This window comes from Betta splendens, chromosome 21, assembly GCF_900634795.4.
Source record: "Betta splendens chromosome 21, fBetSpl5.4, whole genome shotgun sequence".
NCBI classification, from domain to species: domain Eukaryota; kingdom Metazoa; phylum Chordata; class Actinopteri; order Anabantiformes; family Osphronemidae; genus Betta; species Betta splendens.
The window spans coordinates 2387099-2400569 of record NC_040899.1 but is presented as its reverse complement, the minus strand read 5'-3'; the positions used below and the strand labels follow the sequence as shown (position 1 = coordinate 2400569).

At 47.5% G+C, this 13471-nt stretch overlaps 7 protein-coding genes across 9 annotated transcripts; 1 reads left to right on the top strand and 6 right to left on the bottom strand.

The window, feature by feature from the left end:
• The first annotated feature begins 612 nt into the window (after window positions 1-612).
• On the top strand, window positions 613-1461 carry LOC114847735 (gamma-crystallin M3-like). Its single transcript, XM_029137763.3, has 3 exons — window positions 613-741; window positions 820-1059; window positions 1146-1461. Exons 1-3 carry the CDS (start codon window positions 727-729, stop codon window positions 1422-1424), a joined length of 534 nt encoding a protein of 177 aa, XP_028993596.1. The 5' UTR covers window positions 613-726; the 3' UTR covers window positions 1425-1461.
• A 907-nt stretch (window positions 1462-2368) lies between these two features.
• On the bottom strand, window positions 2369-3243 carry LOC114847732 (gamma-crystallin M1). 2 transcript variants are annotated; one of them, XM_029137761.2, is made up of 3 exons: window positions 3099-3243; window positions 2769-3020; window positions 2369-2686 (listed from the first exon to the last, which is right to left on the bottom strand). In XM_029137761.2, exons 1-3 carry the CDS (start codon window positions 3105-3107, stop codon window positions 2411-2413), a joined length of 537 nt encoding a protein of 178 aa, XP_028993594.1. In that variant the 5' UTR covers window positions 3108-3243; the 3' UTR covers window positions 2369-2410. The 2 variants fall into 2 exon arrangements, with proteins under 2 accessions (XP_028993594.1, XP_028993593.1); XM_029137760.2 differs by lacking the exon at window positions 3099-3243 and having other exon boundaries at window positions 2769-3041.
• A 914-nt stretch (window positions 3244-4157) lies between these two features.
• On the bottom strand, window positions 4158-4947 carry LOC114847743 (gamma-crystallin M2). Of its 2 annotated transcripts, XM_055505306.1 has the most exons (3): window positions 4899-4944; window positions 4576-4818; window positions 4158-4493 (listed from the first exon to the last, which is right to left on the bottom strand). In XM_055505306.1, exons 1-3 carry the CDS (start codon window positions 4905-4907, stop codon window positions 4221-4223), a joined length of 525 nt encoding a protein of 174 aa, XP_055361281.1. In that variant the 5' UTR covers window positions 4908-4944; the 3' UTR covers window positions 4158-4220. The 2 variants fall into 2 exon arrangements, with proteins under 2 accessions (XP_055361281.1, XP_040924774.1); XM_041068840.2 differs by having other exon boundaries at window positions 4576-4947.
• A 1184-nt stretch (window positions 4948-6131) lies between these two features.
• LOC114846970 (gamma-crystallin M2-like) lies at window positions 6132-7083 on the bottom strand. The gene is made up of 3 exons (XM_029136252.3): window positions 6935-7083; window positions 6576-6818; window positions 6132-6474 (listed from the first exon to the last, which is right to left on the bottom strand). Exons 1-3 carry the CDS (start codon window positions 7055-7057, stop codon window positions 6199-6201), a joined length of 642 nt encoding a protein of 213 aa, XP_028992085.3. The 5' UTR covers window positions 7058-7083; the 3' UTR covers window positions 6132-6198.
• Window positions 7084-7323: 240 nt separating this feature from the next.
• LOC114847742 (gamma-crystallin B-like) lies at window positions 7324-8812 on the bottom strand. The gene is made up of 3 exons (XM_029137773.3): window positions 8768-8812; window positions 8314-8553; window positions 7324-7790 (listed from the first exon to the last, which is right to left on the bottom strand). Exons 1-3 carry the CDS (start codon window positions 8774-8776, stop codon window positions 7518-7520), a joined length of 522 nt encoding a protein of 173 aa, XP_028993606.1. The 5' UTR covers window positions 8777-8812; the 3' UTR covers window positions 7324-7517.
• A 1537-nt stretch (window positions 8813-10349) lies between these two features.
• LOC114847736 (gamma-crystallin M2-like) lies at window positions 10350-11415 on the bottom strand. Its single transcript, XM_029137765.3, has 3 exons — window positions 11258-11415; window positions 10933-11175; window positions 10350-10802 (listed from the first exon to the last, which is right to left on the bottom strand). The coding sequence occupies exons 1-3, from the start codon at window positions 11267-11269 to the stop codon at window positions 10527-10529; spliced, it is 531 nt and encodes a 176-aa protein (XP_028993598.1). The 5' UTR covers window positions 11270-11415; the 3' UTR covers window positions 10350-10526.
• A 299-nt stretch (window positions 11416-11714) lies between these two features.
• LOC114847729 (uncharacterized protein C2orf80-like) lies at window positions 11715-13461 on the bottom strand. Its single transcript, XM_029137757.3, has 8 exons — window positions 13324-13461; window positions 13144-13225; window positions 12940-13016; window positions 12632-12722; window positions 12473-12550; window positions 12305-12392; window positions 12053-12165; window positions 11715-11888 (listed from the first exon to the last, which is right to left on the bottom strand). The coding sequence occupies exons 1-8, from the start codon at window positions 13362-13364 to the stop codon at window positions 11820-11822; spliced, it is 639 nt and encodes a 212-aa protein (XP_028993590.1). The 5' UTR covers window positions 13365-13461; the 3' UTR covers window positions 11715-11819.
• Between the last annotated feature and the right edge of the window lie 10 nt (window positions 13462-13471).

Sequence of the window (13471 nt, the reverse complement as noted above, 5' to 3'; positions counted from 1 at the left end):
TTCAGGCTTTCTTCTATGTCAGAAGCTGTGATTCCAGCGAATGCAGGGCTGTCGTAACCATGTGACGAGCCAGTAGGTGCAGTAACACTGACACCAGAGGGCAGAAGCAGGTTGCTCAGCCTCACCTTTAGGACGCAGCCTGCTGGGAAGTAGCAGACCGATGACAGGATGAGGCCTATGGCTGCATGAATGTGTGTTACTGTCCAGCTCTTTCAGACGAGAGCAGGAAGCTGCACAACAACCTGATGCTGCAGGTCCGTTTTAGCTTTGGACATAAATTCCAGCCGCAACAATCGTTACATCTTACAGGTCAATTAAAGTATCATAGAATCCAGTGCAAGAACCTGCAAAGATTTACTGCGATTCACAGATTTCAGACTCAGACGCAGCAGCAGGTTTGCTTGGTTTGCTTGGTTTCATATTTTAGCCGTTAACATGAGGTGCACTAATGAGCGGCGTGTTGGCGGAAAACACGCTCCCTTCTATTCAGCAGCAAAGACAATGCCCAGCGGGGCCTCCTCCACAAATGCAACCACCGCACATCACGATCTGTTGAAGGTCCCTTTGAACTGAGCTGCACTGGGGCCTCTGCTCCATGTTGCTCTGTCAGGAGTTTGAACAATGGGGTCACGCATCCTTTAGCTGCGAGGTCAGGTATAAAAGCCACAGGGAGCCATGGAGAAAAGTGTGCAGTCAATTTGAGCCAAAACAACTGTAACTGCAGCCATGACCATGGGCAAGGTGGGAGCGGCTTCAGCGCCAACAGGTCTCCATCCATGATGCTGTCTGCTCTGTGACGCTCTCTGTGTCTGTTTCCAGATCATCTTCTACGAGGACAGGAACTTCCAGGGCCGCTCCTATGAGACCAGCAGCGACTGCTCCGACATGTCCTCCTACCTGAGCAGGTGTCACTCCTGCAGGGTGGAGAGCGGCTGCTTCATGGTCTACGACCGGCCCAACTTCATGGGCAACCAGTACTTTGTCAGGAGGGGCGAGTACGCCGACTACCAGCGCATGGGCATGAGCGACTGCATCAGGTCCTGCAGGACGATCCCCATGGTACTGATCCCTGTCAGCTGTGGTTTGATCAATGTGAAATGTGAGAGCAGGAGAAGGATTTCACAGCAACGTGTTTCACTTCACAGCACCGGGGTCAGTTCAGGATGAGGATCTACGAGAGGGAGAACTTCGGAGGTCAGATGTACGAGCTGATGGACGACTGCGACAACATCATGGACCGCTACCGCATGTCCGACTGCATGTCCTGCCACGTGATGGACGGACACTGGCTGATGTACGAGCAGCCCCACTACAGAGGCAGGATGATGTACCTGAGGCCCGGGGAGTACAGGAGCTTCAGGGAGATGGGCATGAGCGGCATGAGGTTCATGAGCATGAGGCGCATCATGGACTCCTGCTATTAGAAAAATAAGAATAAATAAAATCCATGATTCTCCTTTACATCAGTTCCTCGTTGATGAGTGAGATGAAAGCCCAACAAGCTAATTACAACCTAAATCATCCATGAGTTTATAGGGTCACACCATCAGGCTGCAGCATCATTATTACTCATACTCACATCATCCTTCCCTCACATTCCCTCACACATTCATCATTTTGTCTGTCTCCTACAATAACAGGCTCCTGAGACGCCACTGACGCCACTGAAGCATTTTTTATTCCTCTGATCACAGACAGGAATTACTGAGATGAAGTCAGAGCTGCTTTCACCTCCACGTCGTTATATACAAAAGTCTGTCCCAAACAATTAAGATCATTTTATTCTCGTGTCAAGCTGTAAAATAAACAGTAGACCAGCGTCATTTTGTGAAGCTTTAACCTTCACACATGACTGATGACGCAAAGACAGGTTTAAAGTCGGTCTGACTCTAATAATAGGCAGCAGAACACTGACCAAAGAAACGTCCACCACTTAAAAAGACTCAGTGTTTTTAATAAAAATAAAACTGTTTATTGACTTTTGAATAAAGGTTTGCTCCACTAGGGTTTGTTGTAATTGGATTCATTTTATAGTTACATTTTCCAAAAGAGAGACAGGCAAAGCAAAATGCTCTCAGCTGTCAATATACACAACAACATTAAAACCACTGTTTCTAAACAATAGCTTCGAGTTCAGGTTGCGGCTGAAGAAGAGTAGTTTCCTGTGAGTCCTCATGGTCCATCGATGCCCAGAGGACGTCCTTGAAGGGGGCTGGAGCTCAAACCAAAGGTGGAGCCAAATAACTAGGAACATAAGCACAGTCTGCAGCTTCCCAGTCTGACCAGAACAGACTGGGAACAGTGTCAGGATGTTTCCTGGTTCAGGGCGTTACATCAGACTAAGGAAATGAGTGCTTGACAACCAGCGTTATGAATAAAGCAGCTTTTTATTTTAGTCAAATACACAAGTTTAACACATGTCAGTGATGCGCCTCATGCTCATGAACCTCATGCCGCTCATGCCCATCTCCCTGAAGCTCCTGTACTCCCCGGGCCTGACGTACATCATCCTGCCTCTGTAGTGGGGCTGCTCGTACATCAGCCAGTGTCCGTCCATCACGTGGCAGGACATGCAGTCGGACATGCGGTAGCGGTCCATGATGTTGTCGCAGTCGTCCATCAGCTCGTTCATCTGACCTCCGAAGTTCTCCCTCTCGTAGATCTTCATCCTGAACTGACCCCGGTGCTGTGAAACAGGAAGAGTTCAACATATTTAAAAACCATCCAACACAAGGAGCAGGTCTACAGTTAAACTGCCGGTGTCTTACGAAGGGAATCATTCTGCAGGATCGGATGGAGTCGAACATCATGCCCATGCTCATCATGCGCTGCATGTCGTTGTACTCGCCCCTCCTCAGGAAGAACTGCTGACCCATGTAGTTGGGCCGCTCGTAGACCATGAAGCAGCCGCTCTCCACCCTGCAGGACTGACACCTGCTCAGGTAGGAGGACATGTCGGAGCAGTCGCTCATGCACTCATAGGAGCGGCCCTGGAAGTTCCTCTCCTCGTAGAAGACGATCTGAAAGGGCAACAGCAACATTCATCTGGTACTAAATAAAAGTAAATAAGGTGTAAAATGGTGAGTGGTGGACTCTACCTTGCCCATGATGGTGGTGTAGGTTGTTTCCAGTGGATGGTTCAACTTGCTCTGCCAACTCCATGACTTCAGGGCTTTTTATACAGTAACCCAGGGGCCATGAGGTGTTGTTATTCAAATGCACAAAGCTGATGAATTAGCAGGATGACTTTTGCTGAACGGGGCCTATAAATGTTTAACAATGGTTCTTGGTCCATATATTTCTGGCAGCAGACATCTGCATTGTCTGTTATAAGCATAAGCTTTGTGCCTGTTTCATTCTCAGTCAGAAGCTTCTGTACATATGGTCTGATCATCACCAATGGATGGACCTGAGAGACCCAGAACCTGCACAAATATTCAGTTAGTGGAAAGAAACAGTGAAGCATTTGGAGTTTGCTCAGTCCTGCTGGAGCAACGCCTGTGGATTTGTACGTTTTATACCACAAGCAGTAATAAATGCCGAAATTGATTATTTTTCACAGTTCCGTCCTTCCACTCAGCTGTGCTTAGGGTGAACATCTAAGTCAGTCGCTGTACAGAAATAATGTCAAATAAAGACAAAGCAGACTTTTGGTCCCTCCAAACGTTTTATTGCCATCATTTCAAGTTCAAGTCAAGTTGAGCTGGGATCACGGGACACACGTGACCACAGGCGCCTGAAGCAGCCGGGCCCAGGCCTGGTCCTGTCCCAGTCATTCCTGCTCCACCTCAACCTGGATCAGGTGTGTTCAGTCAGTCTGAAGCTGGACTGGACCCAACAAAGCAAAATAGCGAACCGTCCATTTTAAACCTTTATAACGTAGATTTGTTTGGAGCAGCACAATTCATGTGTTGTTTGCATTGGTGGATTAGTGGTCACCTCCTGACAGTCAGGAGTTACGGGACTGGTGTGGTTGGAGATGAAACTGAAGACATTTGTTAAGAGGGCCGGTCTGACTGTGGTGATATGTGAGTATAAAATGTGTATATATACTGTATATTTCAGGAAAAATGTGCACTAGTGTGAGGATCCATGACCATCATCACAGACGTTCAGGCCTCTGCTCCGACTCCAGTAAAGACTCGTTCACCAAGAGGTTAAAAATTCAACAGTTTAATAAACAAAGTGTTTGATATTTACAGCAAGGTTTGTAGTGATGGCTAAAAGTCGGTGACCCTCCTGAAGGAGCCGACGATGGCACAGGTGGCGCACCAGTCGCGGTACCTCCGGTACTCCCCGGGCCTCAGGAAGTACTGCCTGCCTCTGTAGTTGGGGTACTCGTAGAAGATCCAGAAGCCGTTCATGACGTTGGAGGAGTAGACGTGGCGGTGGTGGAAACGGTCGGACACACAGGGACAGTCATCCATGAACTCCATCATGTGACCGCTGAAGTCAGGCTTCTCGTAGATGCGCAATCTATAGGAGCCTCGGTACTGTGGGCCCAGGACACGGCGCCGGTCAGACCAGGAGTCAGCGCAACCCAAGAGGCAAGAGCCCCACATGTTCTCCACCTACCTGTGGAATCATCCGGCAGGAGCGGATGCAGCTGCTGAAGCCCATCCACCTCTGGTAGTCCGGGTACTCGCCCCTCCTCATGAAGTACTGGTGGCCCATGAAGTTGGGCCGCTCGTAGATCATGAAGCAGCCGCTCTCCACCCGGATGGAGTTGCAGCGGCTGAAGTACGAGTGAAGGTCCGTGCAGTCGTTGCTGCACTCATAGCTCCGACCCTGGAAGTTCTTGTCCTCGTAAAAGATAATCTGGCAGAAACATCCGCAGGGTGTGAGCTGCAGGTGAGGTGCCCGCACACAAGGCCAGCAGAGAGGAACACAGCACTTACCTTGCCCATGGTCTCCGTTGGAGAGATTCCCCATGTTTTCAGGGCTTTTTATACCACCTTCCGACAAACAAAGTATTGTTATTCAAATCCTGTGGTAGTTATAACTGAAGGCTACTGGCACATGTTTACCTTTTTGTTGGAGCACAATATTGGGTCAGAAATATGGATTTGTATTTGAAAAAACAAGAATAAATAATTAAGTGGTCTGGTGTTTTGACAGGCGCAGACAAAGGAAAGGACTAGTACGGTGTCCACACATCCAGCGCACAATGGAGCAGAACAACATGGAACAAACCGTTGACATTAAACATGTTATGTAACGGAGCAGGAAGCCGTTGGAGCCGGCGGCTCTGGCCCGGTCCGACAAGCGGTTATTAGTCCTCGAGGCAGCGACGGGGACGTTTATTAATACTTCAGGGCCGATGCAGCTTTTTATTCCTCTGATCATCACAATGTCATAACTCAGTTTTGTCACTGACTCCATTAAAAACACACTGAACAAAAAGCGTGTCTCGTGTGGAAACCACAGATGATTAAATAATGTGAATCTCTTATTGTATGACTGCTGTCCACAGGCTGTTCATATCATCTGATAATGATTATTCATATGCTTCTACCTGAAAAAATGTTGAATGCATTGTCAGTAAATGGTAAACTGACATGAATAGTCATTATTATTAACGTGCTGCCAGTGTATATGTCTTAGGTTAATGTTATGAAGCTACATGAGCTTCATGATGTTTTGATGGACGGACAAGCTAAAAATGTCATTCTCCAGTTTGGAGGAAACTATTTGATGACGTGTGCCTGTTTTTGACATTTAACATGTTTTATGTAAAGTATTGAGTAAACTGTTGAAATGGTGTCGCTTCATGTCTAATCATTTAAACTGTGTAAACTCCACTACTGCATCCGCTCTATTCCACTCATGTACTTTGTACTGTTCTTTTTTCTGAATGTTTTGGGCCGTGGACACTTTACTGTAAACCGTGTTTCCACCTTTATCTGAACTGTGGCTGCAGTCAAAGCAGCCACAGGCACAGGCTAATCCCAGTGGGGCCCCAGCGGGGACGAGGGGGCTCCCTGTTGTTCAACCCACTGTCACACTGGTGTTTGTCTCCAAAAGCTGCAGACACAAGTTTTATGCGTCCGACAACAGTGCGTTATTTATCTGCTCTAATGAGATAGGACCTGGATGTGGGGCATTCACATAAACAGAGCAAAATACCAACGTTTCATGATTGATTTGAGTTTTATTGCAGCAACAGATCAGTTGAACTCATTTAGAAGCAGTAGGACTTTAGTTGAAGTCTGTGATTCTTCTGATGGAGCCGATTCTTGGGCTGACGCCGCCCCAGTCGCTGAACCGCCGGTACTCGCCGGGCCTCAGGTAGTAGACCCGGCCCTTGTAGTTTGGCTGCTCGTACAGCAGCCAGTGGCCGTCCATCACATTGCAGGAGTTGAAGTCGGACATGCTGAGGCGGTCCTGCAGGTTTGGACAGTCGTCCACCAGCTCGTGCATCTGCCCGGACATGTCGGAGCGCTCGTAGAGCCTCACCCTGTAGGAGCCTCGGTGCTGGCACAGGACGGACGCTCCGTTAGCCGGGTCAGACCCACACACACACACACACACACACACCGGCCAACATCCACAGAGGCATTCACAGCCTACTGTACCTGGGGGATCATGCGACAGGACCGCACACAATCATTGATGCCAATCATGCGCTGGTTGTCGGAGTACTCCCCTCTCCTCAGGTAGTACTGGTTCCCCATGTAGTTGGGCCTCTCGTAGATCATGAAGCAGCCGCTCTCCACCCTGATGGAGTTGCATCTGTTGAAATAGGAGTGAAGGTCGGCACAGTCGCTGCTGCACTCGTGAGAGCGGCCCTGGAAGTTCCTGTCCTCGTAGAAAATGATCTGGGAAAGAAATCATTGCACGAGATACAAGGGTCATTTGCGAGTGTCCAGTTGAGCGGCAAAACAAAAAGTGCTAAAAAGGAAGGATTCGCTCGGTAACATTTGAGTTTCTTTACCTTCCCCATGTTGGCATCAGACTGTTTTACTGCTCTATGCTGTCCCTGAGCCAAGCCACTGAGCTTTATAAAAAAAAGACAGAAAGGGCAGCTGTGTGATTGCACAGCAAGAAGCATTGTCATTCAAATACATCCCTCAGTGATGATGGATCGGGGGGGGGGGACCTGGTCCCGTATAGATGACTCCTGCTGCGCAATGAGTTATTGTTCTTTCCTCCATGTTCATCACAATTTCCTGGTGAAAAAGCCGGAGCACAATAGACTGATAGAGGTGAACTACACCGCATCAGCAGGATTAAAGTGATATTTAACAAAGCCAGCACGTGACAACCTGCACCATCCATCAGCTGAGGAGATGTTTATGACCATATGTTGACTGTTAATTGTGGACTCACAGCGTAAACAAGATGCCAGGCTGCAACAGCTTTATTTGAAAGATAAGTGTTTGATTCTTTGAGTCCAGCCTGATCTCAATCCACTTACATTCAAAAACATTTTCACTGAATTCTAAGAGATCTGTCCAAAACAGTCTTCAGACCCTGATCTGAGCGTGTAGCTTTTCCACAACCTGCAGATAAGCGGGTCAGTAGTCCATGATGCGGCGGATGGAGCCCACCCTGGCGCTCCTGCCCCCCCACTCGCTGAAGCGCTTGTACTCCCCAGGCCTGATCAGGTACATCCTCCCCCGGTAGCCGGGCTGCTCGTAGAAGAGCCAGTTGCCGTTGGTTACGTTACAGGAGAAGATGTCCTGCACGTGGAAGCGGTCCATGACGCTTGGGCAGTCGTCCCCCAGGTCCATCATCTGGCCTCCAAATTCAATCCGCTCGTAGAGGCGCACGTTGAACGAGCCGGGCTCCTGGTTGTTGGACGAGAGGCAGTTAAACAAACTACAGTAAAACTACAACCATGAACGCAATGTAGAAGAAAAAGATGCTCAAAACCTTATAACCTAATAGCTGTTATAATGACACTGCTAATTCTAAAGTGAAGTACTTTAGTAACTCACACACAACTTAAACTCATGAGAAACAATTACAGGACAGTTTGCACAACATTTGCTACATTAATGCTGGGGATCGACCTCAGGTGGATGAATCTCAGGTTGTTGCACCAACAACACCATGTGGCTGCAGACAAATCTCATAGTAATGATGAATGATAGAAATGTTAGAATTAACAACCTTCCAGAGTTTCACATTCACTGTTTTCATGACTTCTTCTTTACGTCCTATCTGACAGATGAACTGATGGTGAAGTTTTTTCTATACTTCATTGTTCAAAACACTGTAAAGACCAGCGCAGGTTCCCTGCAGAGATCCCTCGTGTTCGTCAGTGCACCTGTAGTAGGGACTAGTCCTTTGTATTTACCCCTAACTCACCGTGGGGATGAGGCGGCAGGAGCTGAGGTCGTTGACCCCCGTCCAGTGATGGAGGTCAGGATAGTCCCCTCTCCTCAGGTAGAACTGGCTCCCGTTGTAATGCGGCTCTTCGTAAACCATGAAGCAGCCGCTCTCCACTCGGATGGAGCTGCAGCGGCTGAGGAGGCAGGTCAGGTCCGGACAGTCGCTGCCGCACTCGGCCCGGCGCCCAGAGAAGTTCTTTTCCTCGTAGAAGATGATCTGGATGTAGAAATCATAACCTTTGAGTTGAGAAGTGGACAATTCTTCTTGAACTTGATTTTATGCAACACAGATTCCTGCATTAAAGAGCAACAGAGCAGGCTCATTTACCTTAAGGTAAAAGCCTGGAGGCTGTCTGCACTTTGTTTACTTCAGTCTGAGCTAAAGAGTTTGAGCTCTGGAGTGTGTGCGTGCTGGGAGCAGTGATGTTTACCTTCCCCATATCGGCCTGTGTTGTCCATGCAGCTCTTTGAAGACTCCCACCTGCCACATATATAGTGAATGTGAAATGCAGACTCTGCATGTGTCATTCATATTGTAATAGGCAGGAATATTTGGTGTTTGTACCACAGTGTTGTCATGAGGTGATGTCGAGGGTTGAGTTTTCTGCAGGTGAGAGTTAAAGATGTGACATCAAACACTTTGTGCTTATCAGAACATGTAATGAATATTTAACCTCTGACCTCTAGTGGAGGAGCTCAAATTCAGTATTTACAACCTGAAATATCTAAACATTCATGTAAAAGTCAGTTTATTGTTAAATGGTCGTCTTCAGTTTCTGAAGTTAAGCATTAATTCTGAAGCTAAAGTGTTTGGCCTGTTTCAAGCACACACACTTGGACCTCGATGTGGTTCGTGTGAGTGCTTTTATTCCGTCCTCTGCTGAGCAGCAGGATGTGGGGCCTCGACCCTTAACGTCCTGCTGAGAAAAAGCAACAGCACAGATCCGTCTTCAGTGTCTGACCCTGGAGCCGCCCCCCATTAGCTCTGCTACACTTCCCCCTCCGCCCCATTGGCGGCGCTGTGGGTTTATTGGTGTTTATGTTCAGTTGGTTCTGTTCAGGTGTGATGTGTCTGTACTGATTCTCACCCTAGTTGTGGTTCTTGCTGCTAGTTTGTCATCCCTGGTCCTCAAGCTTTACCTGTTTGCTCCTCTTCTCTAAACTTGTTTACCTAAATTTAAAATTGTGTATTTCCAGCCTTGCTGTAATTTTTAGTTCAGTACTTATTCAATTCTTGAGTACTTGACATCTGTCCTGATTATTCTTGCTTTTGGGTCCATCTCACCACCCACACGCAGTGGTTCGTCCAGGCTCATTCTGAAGCTACCGCTGTGCTGAGGGCACCAGAGGGGTCAAAGGTCACAGTTTTGCTCATCATCTTGAAGTAGCCCAGCACCACACTCTGGGTTTGTAAATGGGCTGAGGTTCATGCAGAGCAAAGTTAAACCTCTAATGATCTTATTTAAGCTAGAGACATAATATTAAAGTGTTACCTCAACTATGTCTTATTAGTCAACATTTGATGACCTCAATGGAACCAAAACACTTCAAAGTTCAAAAGATGCATCACTTATTACATGCAGTATTTTCCTTTTAAAATAACATTATTTAAACCAAAGTAAACCATGACACTTCAGCGGGGCTATAACTACACCAGAGTGTGGTTCTGGGAGCTTTACACATTTCCTCTTATTCTCCCTACAATGTGAGTAATGCACAGTAATGTAACGTACCCTGCATGAAAAACAAGCAGGGCCACGGTCCTTGAGGACTGGATTTGAGAACCACTGGTGCCATACAGATATAGGTTCTGTTCACTCAGGTGATATTTGTCCCTATTATGATATCTCTCATTGTGTTTAAACAGTATTTAGGAAGCAATGTAGTGTAAACATCAACAGGCAGATAAATGAATAACCGTAGAGCCTCTTTATGCTCATGTCACAACATAAAGCAAGCTTCTAAAGTATCTCTTTAAACTGATAAATCAATTCTAGAACTTAGGAAACCAAAGCAGGTGACAGAAGGTCTCTTTATTCAGTTATTTAAAACAGGAGCATGTTGATAATCCGGGTCGATATTTAGAGAAGTCGAATAGAACGTCCCACTCCACATAATTTTATTGACACAAATAGATTAGGAAAAGGGAGTCGTGTAAATAGATTCAAAACAAAACCAAGTGGGTCCAGATTAAAACTCTGTGATTCTGCGGAAGGACCCGGTGGTGGCGCAGGTGGCCCCCCAGTCACTGAACTTGCGGTACTCCCCGGGCCTCATGAAGTACTGCCGCCCGTGGTAGTTGGGGTGCTCGTACAGGGTCCAGTAGCCGTCCATGACGTTGCAGGAGTAGATGTCGCGACTGCGGAAATGGTCCTGCACCGACTCACAGTCCTCGCTGAACTCCATCATCTGGCCCTGGAAGTTGGGCCGCTCGTAGATGCGTATGCGGTAGGGCCCCTCGCTGGTCTGGAGACAACAGTGAAGGTGAATACAAGAGGACTCATCGCTCACTACGTCTCCTGAAGGTGTTAATCAGTTGAATCTATTTAATGAAGTAATTCACACAAGCCAAAGGGGAAACGCAGCCGTGACTCACATAAGAGAATGTGCGGCAGGAGCGGATGGAGTCGTTGTAGCCCATCCAGCGCTGGTAGTCGGGGTACTCGCCTCGGGTCAGGACGTACTGGTAGCCGGTGTAGTTGGGCTTCTCGTACAGCACCCAGCAGCCGCTCTCCACCTTGATGGAGTTGCAGCGGATGAAGTGGGGGTGCATGTCCGGACAGTCGGTGTCGCACTCATAGGAGCGGCCCTGGAAGTTCCTGTCCTCGTAGAAGATGATCTGGACCCAGGAGAGTAGTTTGATAGTGAAGTTCAACTTTTCAGCCACATTTTATAAGGGTAATGGAAAACACATTTCTTACCTTACTACTCATCCTGCAAAGAGAGCTGGAGCCAGTCACCTACAGAAAACGATGGTCACACAAAGCAGGCGAGAGCCCTGCTATATAAACCTCAATCAAAGGGTTAGCAGATCCCACTTTAGCTGTTTTTTCAAAGAGTGGGGATTTAACATGCTGGCATCGCTGCCAAAAGTCCTGATCCTGGGCACAGAGCAGAAATCCCTGAATCATCAGTGCAAAAGGCCCAGCAGGCAAATTTCTGAGCCACCGTGCCCTCTTTATTGATATGGACATCGTTATCCACTAATCCGTCATCTACAGCATCAAGGTTTCCATGCAGAATCATCACAAAGCAACTTTTTTCACAGGGTTCCTATAAAACATAATGGATTTATGGTCTGTACAAGTTTCCAGCCACAGCTGACATCGGTTTTCAGTCATTATCACAGCAAAATCCAAGTCAGTCAACTCAGAGGCCTTGAAGCTAATATTTAATTTTTAATCTCGCTTGGTAACATTTACAGAAAACTGAAAAGCTCATTTTCAAAACAAACATTATGACACAAAGCGCAGGAGGCCGACTTCAGTCCTGCAGAGTCTCCTGTGAGCCCTCGTAGTGCTCGGCCGCCTCCTCAGGACCATCGCTGCTGTCCTACAGGAGGAGCGGAGATCAGAGCGGCCTGTGAGAATCATGGCTGTGCAGAGCCACGCGGGGGCAGCAGAGGTTCCGTCACAGCGCAGCTCCAACTGCCTCTGTCACAGTTTACAGACTGAAACCACAACACCTGCAGGGACCTGCACGCAGAGGACACTCACGTTGAGGAAGGAGTGGGACGAGGAGGACGAAGGCGATGAAGACTGCACAGAGGACGGGACTGGTGGAGCGCTCGTCTTTTCCTGCTCAGATTTCCATCTCTTCAACTTCAGATCTAGGAGAGTTTGAAGACAAGTTTCTCCTGGTTAAGTTTGATCTTTTGGGGATTCTAAAAAAAATAAATGGAACTATCACAGAACTGAGAACAAACATATCAGAAAAAGGAGTGATGAGTGGACGCAGGGGAAACTCACTGTGCTTCTTGGAGTGATGCACAGCCTTGTATGAGGCGAGCATGGCATACGGGTGGTAGGACAGAGTGAAGGGGCAGACGATTACACCCTGTGGTTAAAAATACAAAGCACAGCATCAACATAGTTTAACTGAAACGAGACCAAAGACTGAAGCGCTGACTGAGCTACCTTGGACTGATGATCAGTGTATGAAGCAGCTGGTTTATGTCTGTACACAGACAAGATTTCCTTCACTGGCAAACTGTTCTGAAGCAGGATGTAAAGGTTTAAGTTAAACCACAGCATTAACATCCTCACAGCCATTAAAACACTGTGACCAGCGTTCACCATAATCATCCCAGCAAACGACGACAGGATCATTGCCTCGCGTTCTGAGCGATCAGGATACTGGGAGGATCCCACGCTGTGTGCTGCTCCGCTGGGACACAAGAGCGAGAGGCTTCAGGGCACTTTTAGTTATTACGTTTTACACATGGCCAATGTGGCTGTAGGCTGCGGTATACAACCTCTACATGGACATTATTAAGCCAGTGATCACAGACGTCTGGGAATGTTTAAGTAAAATCTTTAAATGGTCCTGTGGGTCTGAGCTACACATTCAGACAGATGATTCTAAGCAGTATGAGGCAGCTCACACATCATCAGGCACTTCTGTTCCATCGTCCTCATCCAGCCACCAAAGGGCAACACTGATGGCAAGATCATAGTGAGCCTGTCACACGCACAACAGAGCACAGAGGTGCAGCATGTGAACACACATTTCCATGAAGCATTGATGACACTGTAGCTGCTGTGGGAAACCAGAACCAGAACCAGTCAGAGCATGCAACGCTGTTTACCAGGTCATCCAGCACCGTGGACGTCGCCTTCCCCTTTGGATCAAAGGACTTCTCTCTGAGCTTCTGCCCAATGTAGTCATCACTGTTGAATAATAAATACCAAGAATGTGTTTCCATTAAATAAAAGCTTCACACACTGCTTTTGAAATGGAGGTCTCTGGAGTTTTAATGTCCACTCACATGAGCGCTTCAACATCTCGTTTGAGGAGCCTCGTCTCCATTTTCTACATAAAGGTTTTTACAGTAGCCTCCTGCAACAACAGGGACACGCTTTGTGCACAGCTTCCTCGTAACCTGGTTAGTGAGCAAGGCAACGAGGCGTAACACT

Coding starts and splice junctions, on each gene's coding strand:
- LOC114847732 (XM_029137760.2), bottom strand. CDS start 3,041: ATGTTGCTGTTGCCCTTTCAGATCGTCTTCTACGAGGAGAGGAACTTC. Junction 2,687..2,768: donor CCTGCAGAATGATTCCCTTC/GTAAGACACCGG, acceptor CCTGTTTCACAG/CACCGGGGTCAGTTCAGGAT.
- LOC114847735 (XM_029137763.3), top strand. Junction 1,060..1,145: donor CCTGCAGGACGATCCCCATG/GTACTGATCCCT, acceptor TTCACTTCACAG/CACCGGGGTCAGTTCAGGAT.
- LOC114847729 (XM_029137757.3), bottom strand. CDS start 13,364: ATGGAGACGAGGCTCCTCAAACGAGATGTTGAAGCGCTCAT. Junction 13,226..13,323: donor CGAGATGTTGAAGCGCTCAT/GTGAGTGGACAT, acceptor ATTATTCAACAG/TGATGACTACATTGGGCAGA. Junction 12,723..12,939: donor ACAGAAGTGCCTGATGATGT/GTGAGCTGCCTC, acceptor CTTGTGTCCCAG/CGGAGCAGCACACAGCGTGG.
- LOC114846970 (XM_029136252.3), bottom strand. CDS start 7,057: ATGACAATGCTTCTTGCTGTGCAATCACACAGCTGCCCTTTCTGTCTT. Junction 6,819..6,934: donor CTGATGCCAACATGGGGAAG/GTAAAGAAACTC, acceptor TTTCTTTCCCAG/ATCATTTTCTACGAGGACAG. Junction 6,475..6,575: donor CCTGTCGCATGATCCCCCAG/GTACAGTAGGCT, acceptor GTCCTGTGCCAG/CACCGAGGCTCCTACAGGGT.
- LOC114847736 (XM_029137765.3), bottom strand. Junction 10,803..10,932: donor CCTGCCGCACATTCTCTTAT/GTGAGTCACGGC, acceptor TGTTGTCTCCAG/ACCAGCGAGGGGCCCTACCG.
- LOC114847743 (XM_041068840.2), bottom strand. CDS start 4,932: ATGGGGAATCTCTCCAACGGAGACCATGGGCAAGGTAAGTGCTGTGTT. Junction 4,494..4,575: donor CCTGCCGGATGATTCCACAG/GTAGGTGGAGAA, acceptor CTGGGCCCACAG/TACCGAGGCTCCTATAGATT.
- LOC114847742 (XM_029137773.3), bottom strand. Junction 7,791..8,313: donor CCTGCCGCCTCATCCCCACG/GTGAGTTAGGGG, acceptor TCCAACAACCAG/GAGCCCGGCTCGTTCAACGT.